At 55.4% G+C, this 16,558-nt stretch overlaps 1 protein-coding gene across 1 annotated transcript in view; it reads left to right on the top strand.

Moving 5' to 3' along the window:
- Window positions 1–2,250: 2,250 nt before the first annotated feature.
- Window positions 2,251–16,558, top strand: part of PARD6G (par-6 family cell polarity regulator gamma) — a 106,410-nt gene continuing 92,102 nt past the window's right edge. Inside the window, exon 1 of the mRNA XM_065890193.1 lies at window positions 2,251–2,450. Within this exon, the coding sequence (XP_065746265.1) occupies window positions 2,379–2,450 (72 nt within the window). The 5' untranslated portion in view covers window positions 2,251–2,378. The remainder of the gene's footprint in view (window positions 2,451–16,558) is intronic.

Raw genomic sequence — 16,558 nt, forward strand, 5'->3', positions numbered from 1 at the left:
CCGTTTTTTAAAAAAATATTTATTTATTTGGCTGCATCGGGTCTTAGTTGCTGCACGCGGGGATCTTCGTTGCCCCTTGGGAATCTTCACTGCAGCGTGCGGGATCCAGTGCCCTGACCAGGGATCAAACATGGGGCCCCTGCATTGGGAGCGTGGAGTCTGAGTCACTGGACCGTCAGGGAGGGCCCCTCTTGTTTGCTGTTTTTGACTGGGTATTACTTAGTGAACAAATCTGAAAGTCTTAAAATAGGTGAATTTTATCTCACTCACATTTATAGGCATGACAGATGTATATATATATATACTCACAGTTCCTATTTACTTTGCTATTTTTTCTGTCTATAGAATTTAATTAGTATTTCACAACGTGTTTGCATTCGTTTCACACACACACTCTCTCTCTCTCTATATATATGTATATATACATAAAATGTTCTGAAAATTTGAGGGGTTATATTGTTTTCTAAATTTGTTCTTGATTACATTTTTTTTAACGTAGTTTAATTTTTTTTTTAGAAATTTATTATTTATTTATTTATTTTTGGCTGCGTTGGGTCTTCGTTGCTGCACGTGGGCTTTCTCTAGTTGCGGCGAGCCGGGGCTACTCTTCGTTGCGGTGCGTAGGCTTCTCATTGCCGTGGCTTCTCGTGTCGTGGAGCACTGGCTCTAGGCTCACAGGCTTCAGTAGTCGTGGCACGCGGGCTCAGTAGTTGTGGCTCACGGGCTCTAGAGCGCAGGCTCAGTAGATGTGGGGCATGGGCTTAGCTGCTCCGCGGCAAGTGGGATCTTACCGGACCAGGGATGGAACCGTTGTCCCCTGCATTGGCAGGCGAATTCTTAACCACTGCGCTACCAGGGAAGTTCTTGATTACATATAAAACCGTAGATTTAACTAACACACCCTTCTGTATGTATAATAATTAAATTAGCATGTTTGTATTTCCTCTTCCTTTTCCTCCTATGAATTTACACTAAGAAAAATTATATAATAAACTAAAATTGGATTGTAAACTCGTATAGTATACTTTATAATAATTTTGAAACACCCATTTGTCCTGTGTTCTTAACTTCATTACAAATTCCTCAAGAGCGAGGATGTTGGTTTTGGCAGCCCCGCCTCCCCAGCTCTCTAGATAATTAGTACTCATGTCATTGCTAACAACTGATGACCTCTTTCTCCTAACATGTTCTTTTTTCTACCAGCCTTGGCAGAAGTCTTCTTTCTCATCAGACGGGCCTATACGATGCTTCTCACCCTTCCCTATCCCTTTACTTCGGCCTATGCTAGACTATGCCTTAGGAGTTTGCCTCCGGCAGAACCTTCGCCCAGACCATCTACCACCTGGCAGCCCCTACGGACACGTGAGCCCAAGGGCGTCACGCCTCCGATGATTCCCCTATTATCCAAGACAACGTTAAAGATCACCCCAGATCAGCCCCCTTCCCTGGCCGACGGGTGGAGGCAAACAAAATCTTGGCGGGATCGAGCAAGGGAGAAAAAGCGTGGGCGCCGAGGTGGGAATGAGGCGCCCCGCGTGGGTCAGCGCGGCGTCTCTTCCCCGCTCTTGATTTTGCTGACTGGAGCACGCACCTACCCGGTCGCGGCGTCTTTGGGGGCGGGCCCGAGGGGCGGGGCTGGGGGAGGGTCTTCGGGGCACAGGGCGGGGATTGACGGCGGGTTCGGGGGGCCGGGTCGGCGAGCCCTGGGCGGGGCGTTGGGTGAGTCCTCAGGGGCAGGGGGCGTGTCCTCCAGACTCGGGAGGTGGATCCTCAGGGCGCGAGTCTGGGCCTTGAGGCTCGTGGGGCGGGTCCTCGGGAACGTGAGCCGGTTTTCTCGGCGTGGGGCGTGTCCTCGGGGAACAGGTCCTCGGGACGCGGGGCGGGGACAGGCGACTGATCCACGGGGCGCGGAGCAGGACGTGGGCCCTTGGGGCTCGTGAGGGCGTGCCCTCCGAGCTCCGGGCGTGTCCTCGGGGTACGAATGCTGGCGACGCGGGGCAGGTCGTCGGCGCGCGGGGCGGGGCGTGGGGCCGGGTCCTCTGGGTACGGGGCGGGGATTGGCGGCGGATGCTCTGGGCGCGGGGCGGGGATTGGTGGCGGATACTCTGGGCTCGGGGCGGGACGTAGGTTCTAGGGACTCGGGGGGCGGGTCCTCGGGGCGGCGCGCGCCGGCTTCCCCTGCTCCTCCCGCGCGCGGCCCCTGGAGTGCCCAAGGCGCGCGGCCAGCCCAGCTCGGGCCGCTGCACTCGAGCTGCCCCGCGGCCGAGCGAGCGCGGGCCGGGGTCGGGGCCGCGGCGGCGGGTATTGCGCCCAGGGTCCTTCTGCAGCCCCCGTAGCGAGGAGCGAGGGCGAAGACGAGGCTAAGCGGGGCCGGAACCATGAACCGGAGTTTCCACAAGTCTCAGACCCTGCGCTTCTACGACTGCAGCGCGGTGGAAGTCAAGAGCAAGGTGAGCCGGGGGCCGGCGGTCTGCGCCCCCCACCCCCGCGAATGAATGGGCACCCCGAAGGGGACTGGGAGGTGCGAGACGGGCCGGCGCCAACTTTGGAACGCGGCGCCGTCCGTGGGATGTGCAGGGGTCCCGCGATCCTTCCCGCCCCTGCGCGCGCACAAAGCCCGGCAGCCCGAAAGGGTTCAGCTGGAGCCCCGGCGCTCGGAGGGCCGCGCGGCCGCCTGACCCTTCGCGAGAGCGGCTCTTTTGTTCCACAAGCTGGCGGCGACCCGGCGCGCCGCACGGTGGAGGGGCAACATTTCCGGGGCGACCCAGGGGCTGCTCGGATTCGGGGCCGTGGAGGGGCCTCGGGGGCCCGGGCCAGGGGAGGGCCCTGGCCGCGCCGCCTCCTTCATTGCGGAGGAGTCTCGGAATCGGTGAGGGGAGACGGGCAGCCGGTCCCCGATCCCCGGACCGGACCCCCAGCCCCCGGCCCGGCCCTCTGTACCAGTCCCGCAGCCTCCCGGCGCGCCCCAGGCCCAGATTGCCCGGGCGCGCCGGGCCGGCGGCCCCTCCCGCTGCCCGCGCCCCGGCCCCAGCGTGCCCGAACTTGCGGGTTGCTGTGCGCGTTTGGGTAATTGGCTGATAGGATCTGGCGCTTCTGCCCTTTGCGGGGGCGGCTACTTCGCGGCAGACGCTTTTGTCTGCGAGGGTCTCAGTGGTGGACCCCGCGGCAGAGGAGGAGTTGCAGTTGTTCAGGGTCCTGGAGGGAGGGGGCCCAGCTTACCGCTGCCTGGGATCCGGCTCTCGCCCGTTCTCTGCGCGCCCCCCGCCTCGGTCAAGCAAGGCGGAGGCAACTGAGTGGTTGGTGGGAGGGGGCCGGACCCGAGGGTGGGCTCTGACCTCCAACTCTGCGCACGCTTGGGTCGCGGGGCGTGTGTGCCCCGGTCCGGTCTCTGGGAAGACGAACCCGGCGGCCCCCTGCCTGGGTTGCCCCTACCGGCCAAGGGGGGTGCTTTGGCGTAGGAGTTCCGGGGCTTCCTCCGAGGATGGGGGATTCTCTGCGGGAAGCCCACTGCAGTGAGTTGCGGCATTTCATCACCATCTTGTTGGACAGTCTTTTTAGGAACCCCTTATCTCTAACTACCCCGTGTGCTAATTCTGGGACCCTCGCCCCGCACTCCTCCCCGCTTTTAGCCCCAGAGTGCCCACATCCCCGGAATCAGAAGTGCTCGCTGTGAGTTGCGTGGGGGAGAAGAACCGACAGGCGTGAGTGGGAGCCCCAAATAATTATTGACGTTTCTTCAACTCAGTGGGAAGGTGGCTTTGTGGAGCTCATTGTCGCCTGCAGTAGCCACTGAGCCCGTGTGGTGTTTCGTTTTAACCGTTTATTTTGAGATCATCATAGATTAACAGGCAGTTGTGGAAAAGAATGCAGAGACTTCCCCAAAGGTAACATGTTGTATCACAGTGCCGCATCCAGGGCCTCATCAGACTTGTTCACGGGGTGTTTTTGGGTCACACACTTTTGTCGTGTGCTCATTCCTGAGACCCAGCGCGGTCACAACACAGACCACTTCGAACCCAAGCGTACCTCCTGCTGCCCTTTCACAGTGGCAGTTTGGTTCTAAGTGATTAACATCACATGCTGTTCCTGAGTCTCACTGGCCACATTCCCTGGGCTCAGTAGCCACGGGCGGCTTGCAGCTGCCTGACCACATTCAACTCCAGAGGGTCCGTCCAGAGGGACAGCCCTGGAGGAAATGCCCTCACCAGGCCTCATCTTGCAGTTCTGCACTGCGGACACTGTGAGGACCCCTGGGGACTGGAGAGTAGGTGTCTGCCTTTGCCTCTCCTGGGAAACTGGGGGCTGTGGGCGTTCGAGTGGCCCAGCGTGTTGCCTCAGGCTGCCCCACCTTCTTGACTCCCCAGTGAAGAAGGGGCACTGCCCCATGGCCCAAGCCTGGGTTCAAGTTCAGATGCATTGAATGCTCCACCGGGGCTGAGTGGCAGAGCGAGAGTTTTGGTTGAATTTGGGAGCACCCCTGGCAGGCCACACCAGCCTGGGCCCTGCTGGGCTGGCTGGTTATACACACAGCACCACGACTGACCCCCGCCCTTTTGGAAGAGGGGGCTTGCCTTACTGTTTGTCCAGAGGGTCCACGCGGCTCGTGCGTCTGTACACGCCCTCCCACCCACCCACTTGGTAGTGAATACTTGCACGCATGGAGTCCATCTGTGCAGGGAGCGTTAGTCCAGCTGCTGATGTCAAAATATGGGAGGCCAGACGTTACGACAGCGATGTCTTTCCACCATCTAAAGGTAGCACCGTAACACCTGGGTTTGTATGTGGAGAAAGTGGTGCTCGGGAGCTGAGTCCGGCCGGTTCTGCCACCTACCCTTTGGAGTTTTCACAAGTTATTTACCTGTTCTGAGCCTTAGTTATTTCATCTGTAAAATGGTCATTGTACCCATTCCGCTAGCCCCCCAGGATCAAATGAGGTAATGAATGTGAAGTACTTTTAAACCGCAGAGCACCCACAATTGTAAGAGTTAAGCACTGCAGGTCAGGATTCTGTGGCATTTCAGGATATCAGGTCTGAAAATCTGATCCTCTCAGAATTTTTGGCATTAGCCATCTGCCACAGCTGGTCAGTTCCCAAAGCCTTGGAGGCAGAGACATTATCTTGACCTGGTGGGTCTTCCCCATCGTATAGCCCCTGGCTCTCCCCCAGCATTTCTGTTTTAATACCTGTGATGCATCTATTTCTCTCCCCACCAGCTGCATTTCTCTGCACTTTGGAGTATAATTGCTTTACAATGGTGTGTGAGTTTCTGCCTTATAACAAAGTGAATCAGCTGTATGTATGCATATATCCCCATATCCCCTCCCTCTGTGTCTCCCTCCCACCTTCCCTATCCCACCCCTCTAGGTGCACGCACTTCTGACTCCCCAGTTCTGGTTCATGGGGCCGCCATTTCACACTCACTCTTTTTCCTCTCTCCCTGTAAGACCTGCAGTGGGGAGGGGCTGTGCAGCTGTCTGCGGGAGCATGTTTCAGGCCGAGGGGAGCAAGTCTTGGCCCATCAGAGGGGCAGCAGGAAGGCCAGTGCTGGGGGAGGGGTCTGCAGGGGCAGAGTAATTGGGGATGACTTGTTTGAGGAGAAGGCAGAAGGCCGCCCGGGGCCATTGCGAGCCACAGGCCTGAAAAGCCTAGAGGAGCACAGCTACCCATGTCCGCAAGCTGCTGTTCACTGAGCCCTCACCCTCTGGCTGGAGGCCCCTGTGTTAAATGAGGCCCATGTTGTCCCAGTTTCCTTACCCCTCAGGCCTCATCCGTGTTCTCTTCAGCCTCTGGGTCCCGTTTATGTGGCTTTCCCCCCACCTGAAATGTTTTCTCGAAGAATCTGCCCTATCCTGACCACCCTCTCCTACAAGGCCCATCTTATGTCTTCACCAGGCCAAGCCTTCTGCATCCTCTGACCCCTTCCCCGTGTTTCTCTCATCTTATGGCCTTTGTCACGGTGCTGGTGACAGGAACCCAGGACTGTGTTTACACCCCCATGGCTTGTTGTGTTCATTGTGTGAGGGGAGAGTAACACCTCTAAAGGTTTTAATCCAGTTTTGGCTGCTTGGTTTAGATAATGTTGGAGACTTTTCTGCATTCTAAACAAATACATTATCATTGTAGAAAATGTAGAAACCATAACAGGCACAAGGGGGTAATTCTCACATCCAAAGTGTGGTCACATGTCCTTCTGACCCTTTATATATGCATGTATACATGCAGATGTCTTTGTTTTACAGAATCAGAGTCATATTTTAAAGGTATATTATTCTGTAGCCTTCAAGTTTCCGCCTTGAACTTAGCAGTGAAGTGTTAAGTGTTTTCTCATGTCATTAATAATTTTAGAAAACATATTTTTGAAATGACTACGTAGTATTCCGTCTTATGTGTAAACCATAATTAATCTAACTAATATCCTAGTGGGTTATTTCCAGTTTTGTCCTAGAATAAACAATGCTGTGAATAGCAGCTTTGCATTTAAATCTTTATATAAAGAGTACATATAGAATGTATATCATAAAAAGTATACAAAGAATACTGATTCCCTTAATTCAATGCAGGACTTTTATTATGTCTTTAGGACAGATTCCTAGAAGTGAAATTGCTAAGTGAAAAGTCTGCACATTTTTAAGGCTTTGAGTACATATTGCTGAATTTCCTTCTAGAAAGTCTCTTCTATACATGTGTAGCTTGTTGCATGTCTAGCCCTCTCCCTCCCTCCAGTCCTGGGTGTTTTCTTATTCTATCCCCATTTAATTTGTATTCTTGGGTTATTAGTGAATAGAAAATTCTTATATTTGTTAGCTATTTTATGTCTATTTTTAGCTGCCTGTTTCCTGCCACCCTTCTTTTCTTTTGATTAGTGTTCTTATTTTCTACTGAGTGATGGAGCTGCTTGTCCCAGGAGATTTTCCAATCAGTGCAGATGGTGCTAGGTGACAGTGTTCCCTGTGGTCCCAGATCTTGTCTCTGCTGAGGTTGTCGGCTGCCTGGCCATGCCCTTCCATCTGGGGGCTGGAGCCTGGGCCAGGCCCTCCCCATGGGGTGGCTGGGCACTTGTCTCCTGTGGGCCAGTTGAGAACCGCCTGACACAGTTTGACTCACCTCTGTGTTTGGCTACACCCTTTTAAGATTCCGGTTTTGTTGTATCCGTGCATGTCTGTGTTTAAACAGGTTCGGTAACTTGATTTGGGAAGTTGCATCTAGAGGAGACTCTCATCAGGGACCCAGGTGGGGAGTGTCAGTCTGGTGGGCATGGATGGTGTTGCGGCCCACCTCCTGTGGGTCTGCGACCCGTGAGCAGCAGGAAGCCCTGTGGGCGTTCCTAGGGGCGCCCCAGTTAGCAGGGGTTCAAGCCCTTTCCTAGGACCCATGACATTTCAGATAGAGGGCTCTTCCAATTTTAGGGAAGGAAAGGAGTGTCAGGGCCTGGGAGACGCAACCATTCAAGGTTGCTTCTAGGTGTCAGAAGCTCTAATGTTTGTGAATCACATCCTGAATCGGCGAAAATAGAGAGGCATCCTGCCCCTTTCCCACGAAGGGGCCTCCTGGACTTCGAGAGGCAAGCAAGGAAGGAGCTTGGAATGACGATGGCAGAGGCGTCTGTGAAAGGGGCCTCAGGGGTCTGCGAGTTGCATTTGGTCAACTAGCCGTTTCCATGTTTATAGGCTCCCTACTTCCTCTCGGCAGATTTCTCCTAAGCTGTGAACCTGGGGAGCAATGTGAGGTGCTGTGCCCCTTTCTAGCCCCAACACACACCTGGTAGCCCTCCTCTGAGGCTGCCCTGAACACACTAGGGGTATAGAGATGGTCCAGGCTGGATGCTGCGCTCTGTGTATAGGTTGCATTCAGAAGTATTTCTTAATATTTGGTTCACCACATACATATATATTCTAAATACATTACAGATAATAATTCATTAATCCCCATCACAGCCTTGCCAGATGGGTTCTGTTATAACCTCCCTTACACAAGAGAACACTGAAAAGTCAAGGTGGCTCCACTAACCTGGCCCAGGTCAGGGAGCTCAGGCAGTTCGGCTCCAGACCCCATGCTCTTTACCATGAACGGTCTGTGGCCCTGTTGGAGGAGGACTGCTGCCCCTCTCCCTCTGACAAGCCCTCAAGTCCAGGTCCGGATACTGACGCAGGTGTTCACAGCTCACCCCGTGTAGAATGAGGCAGTCCCTCTCGGGCTGTCTGGATCTGGAGTTTGGAAGGGTTAGGCCTAGTGCTTTGCGGGGAGGAAGCTCTACTTTTCTTCCATCCGGGAGCAGTTTCTAGCCATGTGGCCTTGAGGGAAGTCCAGTGTTCAGTAGTCATTCTTAAAAGCCTGTCATCCGTTGATGTATTCATTTACTGAGCAACTACAGTGTGACAGGTGTGGGGTTCGTGCTGCGGTAGGTACAAAGGTAACCAAGACAGCCAGTATCCTCACCTTAAAAACGTATGATCCAATGAAGGATCAGTCACTGATGGGCATATCGGAGTGCGTGGATGCGGGGGTCCTTCATTCTGATATCCGAAGTATCACCAAATCCACAGTTTCACATCTTGAGACCAGAGGTTTCCGGTGCATCCTGGCTGTCTTGCCCACATAGCAAGAGCAGTCGGTGCTCGGGCATCCAGGAGCTGCTCTTATCTTCTCTGGCGCCAGCAACAGCGGTGCCCCCACGGGTTGCTTTGAGATGAGTCAGAGCATCTTCTCCCCTCCTTGCTTCCAGAAGCAGCTGGGCTCTGGTCCCCACTTGTACGCATCTGGGGACTCTAGCTCTCTCCCTGTGCTACCTTTCTCAGTAGCACGCTCCAAGGAAAACATTCAGCGGCTAGAATGTGACAAGCAGTGCTTTGCATGCAGTAGGTACCCAATAAATGTTAGTTGAGTTGAAATCAGATGATTTTCCTGATAGCTGCTAGTTCAGAAGTGGTCTGTCAGGGTACTTGCAAAAAGAACTGCTTTTTGGGGCAGGTGACCAAAGCTGGATTCACCAATTGACTTATTCCCAGGGCATCTCTGAGAGGGGTCGGGGGCCTTGTCATCTGCCTGCTAGTGCCCTGGAGGGGAAGGGAGAGAACGGGGTAGCAGATGAGCTGAACAAAGAAGAGAAAATTTGGAAGTTCAAAGGAAGCTGATTTAAAAGTCCACGTGGACACCGCTGCTGTTGTAAGTGTCTCCTTATTTCCTTAGTGCTAAATTGTAGGCTGAGAGCTGCAGGGGCCCAGCTCGGGGCACGTCATCAGAACCAGCTCCTGTGCATCTCCACGAGTGCTGCCCACCCCTCTTCCCTGTAAACCCCACTGGCCCTACCTGCTTCCTCCGCCAGAGCGCCTGGGCAGCCCTGTGTTACCCATAGGTTAGGGGTAGCAGGACAGGGCTCTCACTGTTACAGCTGGGACAGCAGTTACCTTCGATGCCTCCTTTCCCTGTCCCCTAAGTTCAGTGCTTGCCAGGTTCCTGGGGTCCAGGGATATGTGTCCCGCACCCCACCATCCGTCTCTCCGGCTCGCCAAGACTGTGTTCCTCTGGGGCTCTGCAAAGATGCTTGCTGGTAGAGGAGGCCAAGCGGGTGGGCTCCTCTCACCATCCCCAGCCAGAGCATGTGCTCTGTATTTTGGGGTATATGTGTAGCTTTTTACTTGGGGGAAGTAAAAGAAAAGCTTTTGCCGCTTAAGGAGCCTCCTGCATGGCCCATCCCTGTTAGATTCTTAGTCTGTCACCCTCCCCAGGTCCACGGGCTGACCGTCTGCAATCTGATCCTCTCCTGCGCTTACGCGGGAAGCTCTGCCATGCCTCAAGGCTGAAACAGCTGCCTTTTCAGGAAACTGTTCCAGCCCTGCCTCACACCAGGGAATCTCCTGTGTGGAGTGCGGTGTGTGTGACAGGGAAGTGCACTAGTCTCAGGTGTGTGGCTTGATGAAATTTTACGTGTTTGCACACCCGGTGAGCACCGTGCACACACAGTGTGGGACATTTCGGCTTTCAGGAAGTGCCTTCGTGCGCTGTATAGTCAGCCCCCGTCCCCAGTGTAACCACCAGCAGGGTCTCTGTCACCAAAGGTGAGCGTGCTGGTTGTCAGGTGCGATGTCACAACGCAGCCTGTGTCCGCAGGGTCCATCCGTGTTGTGTGCGTGCAGAGATCTGTTTTCTATGGATTCAAAGTATTCCTTTGTGCAGAAGATGTGTACATATATACAACGGAATTTTACTCAGCCATAACAAGAAACGAAATTATTTGTATTGAGGTGGATGGACCTAGAGACTGTCATACAGAGTGAAGTAAGTCAGAAAGAGAAAGACAAATACCGTATGCTAACACATATATATGGAATCTAAGAAAAAATGGTTCTGAAGAACCTAGGGGCAGGACAGGAATAAAGACGCAGACGTAGAGAATGGACTTGATGGCCCCGAGGAGGGGGAAGGGTAAGCTGGGACGAAGTGAGAGAGTGGCATGCACATATATACACTACCAAACATAAGGTAGATAGCTAGTGGGAAGCAGCCGCATAGCACAGGGAGATCAGCTCGGTGCTTTGTGACCACCTAGAGGGGTGGGATAGGGAGGGTGGGAGGGAGGGAGACGCAAGAGGGAGGGGATATGGGAACATATGTATATGTATAACTGATTCACTTTGTTATACAGCAGAAACTAACACACCATTGTAAAGCAATTATACTCCAATAAAGATGTTAAAAAAAAAAGTATTCTTATGCATCCGTCTGTGTTGCTGGAGGTCCAGGCAGCCAAAGCCTCCTGTGAGCTCCCCTTCAGCGTGCTTGTGAGTTTCACTAGCTGTTCTCGATGCTGCTGGGGGCCGGCTGGCGGAGGCCCTGGTCAGGCTAGCGCACAGCCCACTGTGGCTCTTCTGGAGCGTCAGGTGTGCGGGCTCCGACCCTGGACTTGGGTGGATTTGGGTGGAGCAGCTGTTGTAGGGTTCTGAGGGTTAAGGAGTTCCCGAAGGCCTTGAGCCACAGCTTATTAATAGGTTGTTGATTACTGAATCCAAACAAATGAGGAATTTGCCTTACAGAATTGAAGGGCCTTCCTAGTCCTTCCTTTATTTATTTTAAAAAATATTTATGTATTTATTTATTTGGGTTGTGCCAGGTCTTAGTTGCAGAGCGCAGGATCTTTAGTAGCAGGACGCATACTCTGAGATGCGGCACGCAGACTCTCAGTTGTGGCACACAGGCTCTGAGATGCGGCACGCACGCGGGATCTAGTTCCCCGACCAGGGATGGAACCCGGGCTCCCTGCATCGGGAACGTGGAGTCCTGCCAGGACTGGCCTGCCAGGGAAGCCCCCCCCCGCCCACCTCCGCCCCGGTCTTTCATTTAATTCTGCAGTTTGAGTTGCTGCTGTCCTGCCTTCCTCTGCCCCGCTTTACCCCGTACTACCTGGCGTGGGCCCTTCTGGTGGGCCAGGTGCTCGGGGAATAACTGAGACACGACATGAACAAGGACGGGCCTGGTGCTGCTTGACGGGTCCAGGACAGCTCGTGCCACGGTCTCTTTCTTTCTTTGAATTTTATTTTGTTTATTTTTATACAGCAGGTTCTTCTTAGTCATGTTTCACACACATCAGTGTGTACATGTCAATCCCAATCTCCCAGTTCAGCCCCCCGCCGCCCCCGCGCCACCTCCCCCCTTGGTGTCCGTGCGCGTGTGGTCTGCAGCGCGCCACCTCCCCCCTTGGTGTCCGTGCGCGTGTGGTCTGCCTCTGCCACGGTCTCTTTGTCCGTACGCGTGTGGTCTGCCTCTGCCACGGTCTCTTTGTCCGTGCGCTTGTGGTCTGCCTCTGCCACGGTCTCTTTGTCCGTACGCTTGTGGTCTGCCTCTGCCACGGTCTCTTTGGTGACGGTGCACAGTCGTCCTTTTGAAAACTGTCTGAGTTTCCCACGCGGAACGAAGACCCCCACGGCGGCCTTGACCGTGGCGGGCTGTGGAGCCAGGAGCTTCACGTGGCCTTCACCTAGGGGTGTCCCTGTGTCGCCCTGCAGCTCACCACTCGCACACCTGAGGATGTTGGTGAGCCGCACCCTTTGCCTTCGGGAATTTCTTCGCTCTCCCTGAAAGTCCTGCCTAGTGGTCCGGCGTGTTTATTTTCCGTTTCACGGCGTGAGTGTGCCTGTCGAAAGCTGGATTGTATGTCCGTCAGTCTACAGAGCAGATCTCTCTGTGCCTTTGCTTCCGAGACAGGACGTGGGGCACTGATGCACAGGGGCAGAAAGCCCCCCCGACGGCCTCCTTTGGGGGTGCGTGTTGCCGTGGAAGGACCCTGGGGTCCCTGGTTAAGGGCTGTGGCAAAGAACTGTGAGGACCATTAGCGGCCGTCTTTCCATGGTCAGCTATGCTAGAGGAACTGGGAGACTAAAGGGATGTTCGCGTCCTGTTTTCCATGCTTGGGGGCCTGAGCGACTGCTTCCCCACCCACAAGCCCTGCCCTTACTTCCCTCGCTGGCCTGGAATGATGACGGGCCGCTGCTGTGGGGCAAACTGCTCTGCCTGCACAAAGGTCCTTCGCACAGAGGAGGAGGCGGCCCCTGACTCCTGGCAGCAGCTACAGGCGCAGGACGAGCGGGGCACCCAGATTTCACAGGAACGTGCTCCTTTGGCCTGGAAGGGGATGCAGAAGCCCGTACGTCTGGACGCTCCTGTGGGAAGCAGTGTGTCGCGGGTTCTCCGGAGAGGAGCTGCCCTGGAGCAGCTTTGTCCCTGCTCGCCTCGAGCTCGGAGTCACCGGTCCTGTGCACCGCCGCCCCGAACTGGGAGCGGTTTCCCAGGAATGCGACCGCACTGCTGATCGGTGGTGCCTCCTGTCAGCCCACCCGGTGGTGGGCCACAGACTCTGGTCACCGCCAGGCCGAGGATCCGCAGGGACCAGCCCTTGAGAGTGGGCAAGCATGTGCTATCGGGGTTGCCCTGCAGCGCTTCCTGGAGTGAGGTTCTGGGGAGCGCAGTCTCTGGGCTCCCTCCCTGACCTCACCTGGAGGAGAGTCCAGGCAGGTGTGACCTTCTCTCGTCAGTTTCAGTGGCGTCTCATGGTTGCAGCTTCCCTTCTTGGAGCATCGGCTGTGTACCCGCTTCCTGCCGGCCCTTCTGCCGGGTGCTCGTCACAGATGTTTTCCTTGACGCTCATGACACCTTATACATGGGCTGTAGAGGGGAGGACCCGGGGTCTTGACCGGGCTGTTAGCTCGCCCAGCCAAGGCCCCAGCCAAGTGGCAGAATCAGATCTTAAACCCTCAATTGCTGTGCCATCCTGCTTCCCATCTAGTTATTATCCCCTGGTTCCACCTCATGGAAGACAGACAACACCTACCTGGTCCAGACGTGCTCTGAAGTCACAGCATGTGTCTCTCCACCTTCCTCCCCAGCACCTCCTGGACACCAGCTCAGGGCTGCACTGCTTCTTAAATATCCCTCCTGCATCCTGTGAAGTCCCCTCTCCTCGGCAGCCCCACGAGCTCTGGCCTGTGTACAGTCTGACTGGAGGGAGATGGGGAGGGCACAGGGAGAGCCTTTTCCTCTGTAGCACTGCAGAGGCTCTTTGCAACTGTGGTCAGTGTTAGCGGTGACCTCCCAGGTCCCTAGCGCACTGGACGAGTGACTCGGAGGCCCCTTGGATTGCAAGGCTGGGGGTGGGCCGCGCCTGCCCAGCTTAGCTCGGAGTCCCCATCCAGAGATCGGGGTTAGGGTCACACTCCTGAGCACCGCTTTTCTCTCCCAGAGTTATAAAAAGGTGGTTTCACTGTGAAAGATGCCCTGAACGACAACTGCCTGCCAGTGGCGGAAGGGACAGGGCCTATGGAAGCCGTGGCTCGCGTTCAGAAATTAGGAAGGTGGCTCAGCTGAAGGAGGGGACGCTGCTGTGGGGGCCCGCGAGCTTCCTGCTCTGTCATTTATAAACCCACACCGGCCAAAGTCTCACTTCATGATGCTGGCCAGTCTGACGCTTTGAGAAGGGCTCAGTACAGCCCTGGGAATGCGTGCGGAAGGTCTAGCTCAGTGCAGAACTTCTCCACGCGTGCTTGGCCAAGAAGAGCAAAAGCTCCGGGAGCAGAGCTGATCGAGGGCGAGCTGGTGACTAGCTGCTGTTTGCTGGAATCTCACTCCGAGCAGCACATGGATGTGTATTCAGCTCTCAAAACAACCCTACGAGGAATATGCTTTGTCCCTCTTTTACAAAGGAGGAGGTAGGCTTGGAGAAGTCGAAATTATCGAGTCACCCAGCCAGTCAAGGTGAGTCAGGACTTTGAACCTAGTACACTGGTCCAGAGCCTTCGCTCTCGGTGACTCTGCCTTTTGTGTGATAAGCTACCACGGGCCCAGGCAGCGTCCCGCCTCAGCCCATCCCCTCCCTGGACACTAACGGTTTTCCATGCACCCTGAGCTCATGTCCGAACGTGACCTTGCCTCCCCACTCAGCTGGGGCTCCAGTCCTCTGCCTGAGCGGATTTCTGTTCCAGGAAAGTTCTGTGAAGGCAAAGACAGATGAGCACCCTGGCATTTGCCTCCACACTCTGGCCCAGGTGGACCTTCCAGTCCGCCAGCCCCACCTCAACACCAGGGTCTCCCTGCATGTTTACCCCCAGCTTCTAGAGCAGCCCGACTCTGGTTCATGCTGCTAACGCCACCATGGCCCCCCTCTGTCCACGCTGTCAGCTGGTCTGGGTGCCGTCCCTTCCCACGTAGGGCGTCCCTGTCCCTTGGAATTCTCACCCACACCATGGGCGCTCTTTAGGTCTTGTCTAAATTCTCCCCTGTATTAGCCTCAGTTCCTTCATTTACTAGCCTTGTACCCGTGCACTGTTATGGAATCCTTCCAGGCCTCAGTCTCCTGGTCTGTAAAATGGGAACAGTGACACCTCAGGGTCGCCGTCAGGGTCACGTAGAGCATGCACGCAGAGCTTGGCGCCCACCACACCTCCTCTGCCACCGTGGAAACCCCTGCCAGGCAGGGACCACAGGCCATATTCCTAAATCTCTCCTCCACTCTCAACCCTGCCCCACCGCTACATTTAGCAGTACTGGGTCCACGGGTGCCGGCCACGCATTCGTGAGCAGAGGAGTGCGTGCCCACCTGTCTGGGGCACACGTGGGGCTCGTAGAGGTGACCACAAGTGCAGTGGGTTCTCAGGCCCCAGCAGCTGTCTGGCAGCCTCGTGCAGGAATTGGTGCTTGTCTGAGCAGTTCTGCAGGCGCTGACAGCTGGGCCATCGTTGCTGTGGATTGAGGTGGGTGGACGGGGCACGGCAGGGGGCCAGGCTCCGCCCCATCTGACTCACAAGTCTGTGGCCCGATTTTAAACTGTCCCAGCGTGTCAGCCCAGGAGGTCGTCCCACGGCAGGTCCCACGCTCTGACAGATGCCTCGTTAGGAGGACAGCCTGTGCTACCTGATCATCCCATAAATGGAGGTCTCTCCACAGTTTTCCACGTGGCATGCTGTGTACACATGCTCCTTGGCCCCGTCCTGAAATGGTCCCGAGGTGCTGGCGTTTACCCTACGAATGTACACTCCTGAGATCTTTTATGGTTGGAATGTCGTGTTGATTGTGACTCCAGGACCCACCCCGATGAAGAGCAGGACATAGGTCACAGCCCACAGGGCTGCCCCGGCAGCCTCCTCGTGCACACAGCGAGGTCCTGCCCCCCGGTGCCTGGGCTGTTGGGAGCTCCTTCGGGCCACACGTGGGTGATGTGCTGCAGCCCCTTCTCCATCTGCTTGTTGCTTTCCTCGTGCGCACAGTTTAAACCAGGACCTGTGTCATGCCACTTCTTCGTTTACGTTTCTCAGTTTGTCATTACACATTTGCACATGTGATTACTGTTCAGCGTCTCAGTGTTGGGCTTTCAAGCTAAACCATCAGCCTCACGAAGACGCTCATCACTGGCGCAGGGCCTGGCCCGTATTGGGCATTCAGTGAAATCTTGTTGAATGAATGAATGAGTACTAAAAAGTAGCCCAGGGCTTCCCTGGTGGAGCAGTGGTTGAGAGTCCGCCTGCCGACGCAGGGGACACGGGTTCGTGCCCCGGTCCGGGAGGATCCCACGTGCCACGGAGCGGCTGGGCCCGTGAGCCATGGCCACTGAGGCTGCGCGTCTGGAGCCTGTGCTCCGCAACGGGAGAGGCCACAGCAGTGAGAGGCCCGCGTACCGCAAAAAAAAAAAAGTAGCCCATAGCGGTCACTGGCAAGATGCTTACTGGGATGTTTACGACACTGCCTTTGAGACTCTAGTGTGCACCCGGGTCACTGGGAATCTTGTGAGAATGCAGGTTCTGACTCCCTGTGCCTGGGCCCAGCCCAGAGAGCCAGAGGTGGGCCAGGTGTACGCAGCTCCCTGGGCTCTTGGCTTAGGCGGGAGTCCCAGACCCGGGGTGGGGCCTTGCTGCTTTGTTCTGTGTTGCACCCAGGTAATTTTCAACCTGATTGGGATCACACCGTGGATTTACCGTCGGGTTGTGTTTTCTTTCACTTTCCATATTGTAAAGGCTTCCTTGAGCGCTGAAACAGCACCTCTGTTGGCTTCATCGTCTTTCATCCTGCGCGCCTGCT

This window comes from Phocoena phocoena, chromosome 13, assembly GCF_963924675.1.
Source record: "Phocoena phocoena chromosome 13, mPhoPho1.1, whole genome shotgun sequence".
Classification (NCBI taxonomy): Eukaryota; Metazoa; Chordata; class Mammalia; order Artiodactyla; family Phocoenidae; genus Phocoena; species Phocoena phocoena.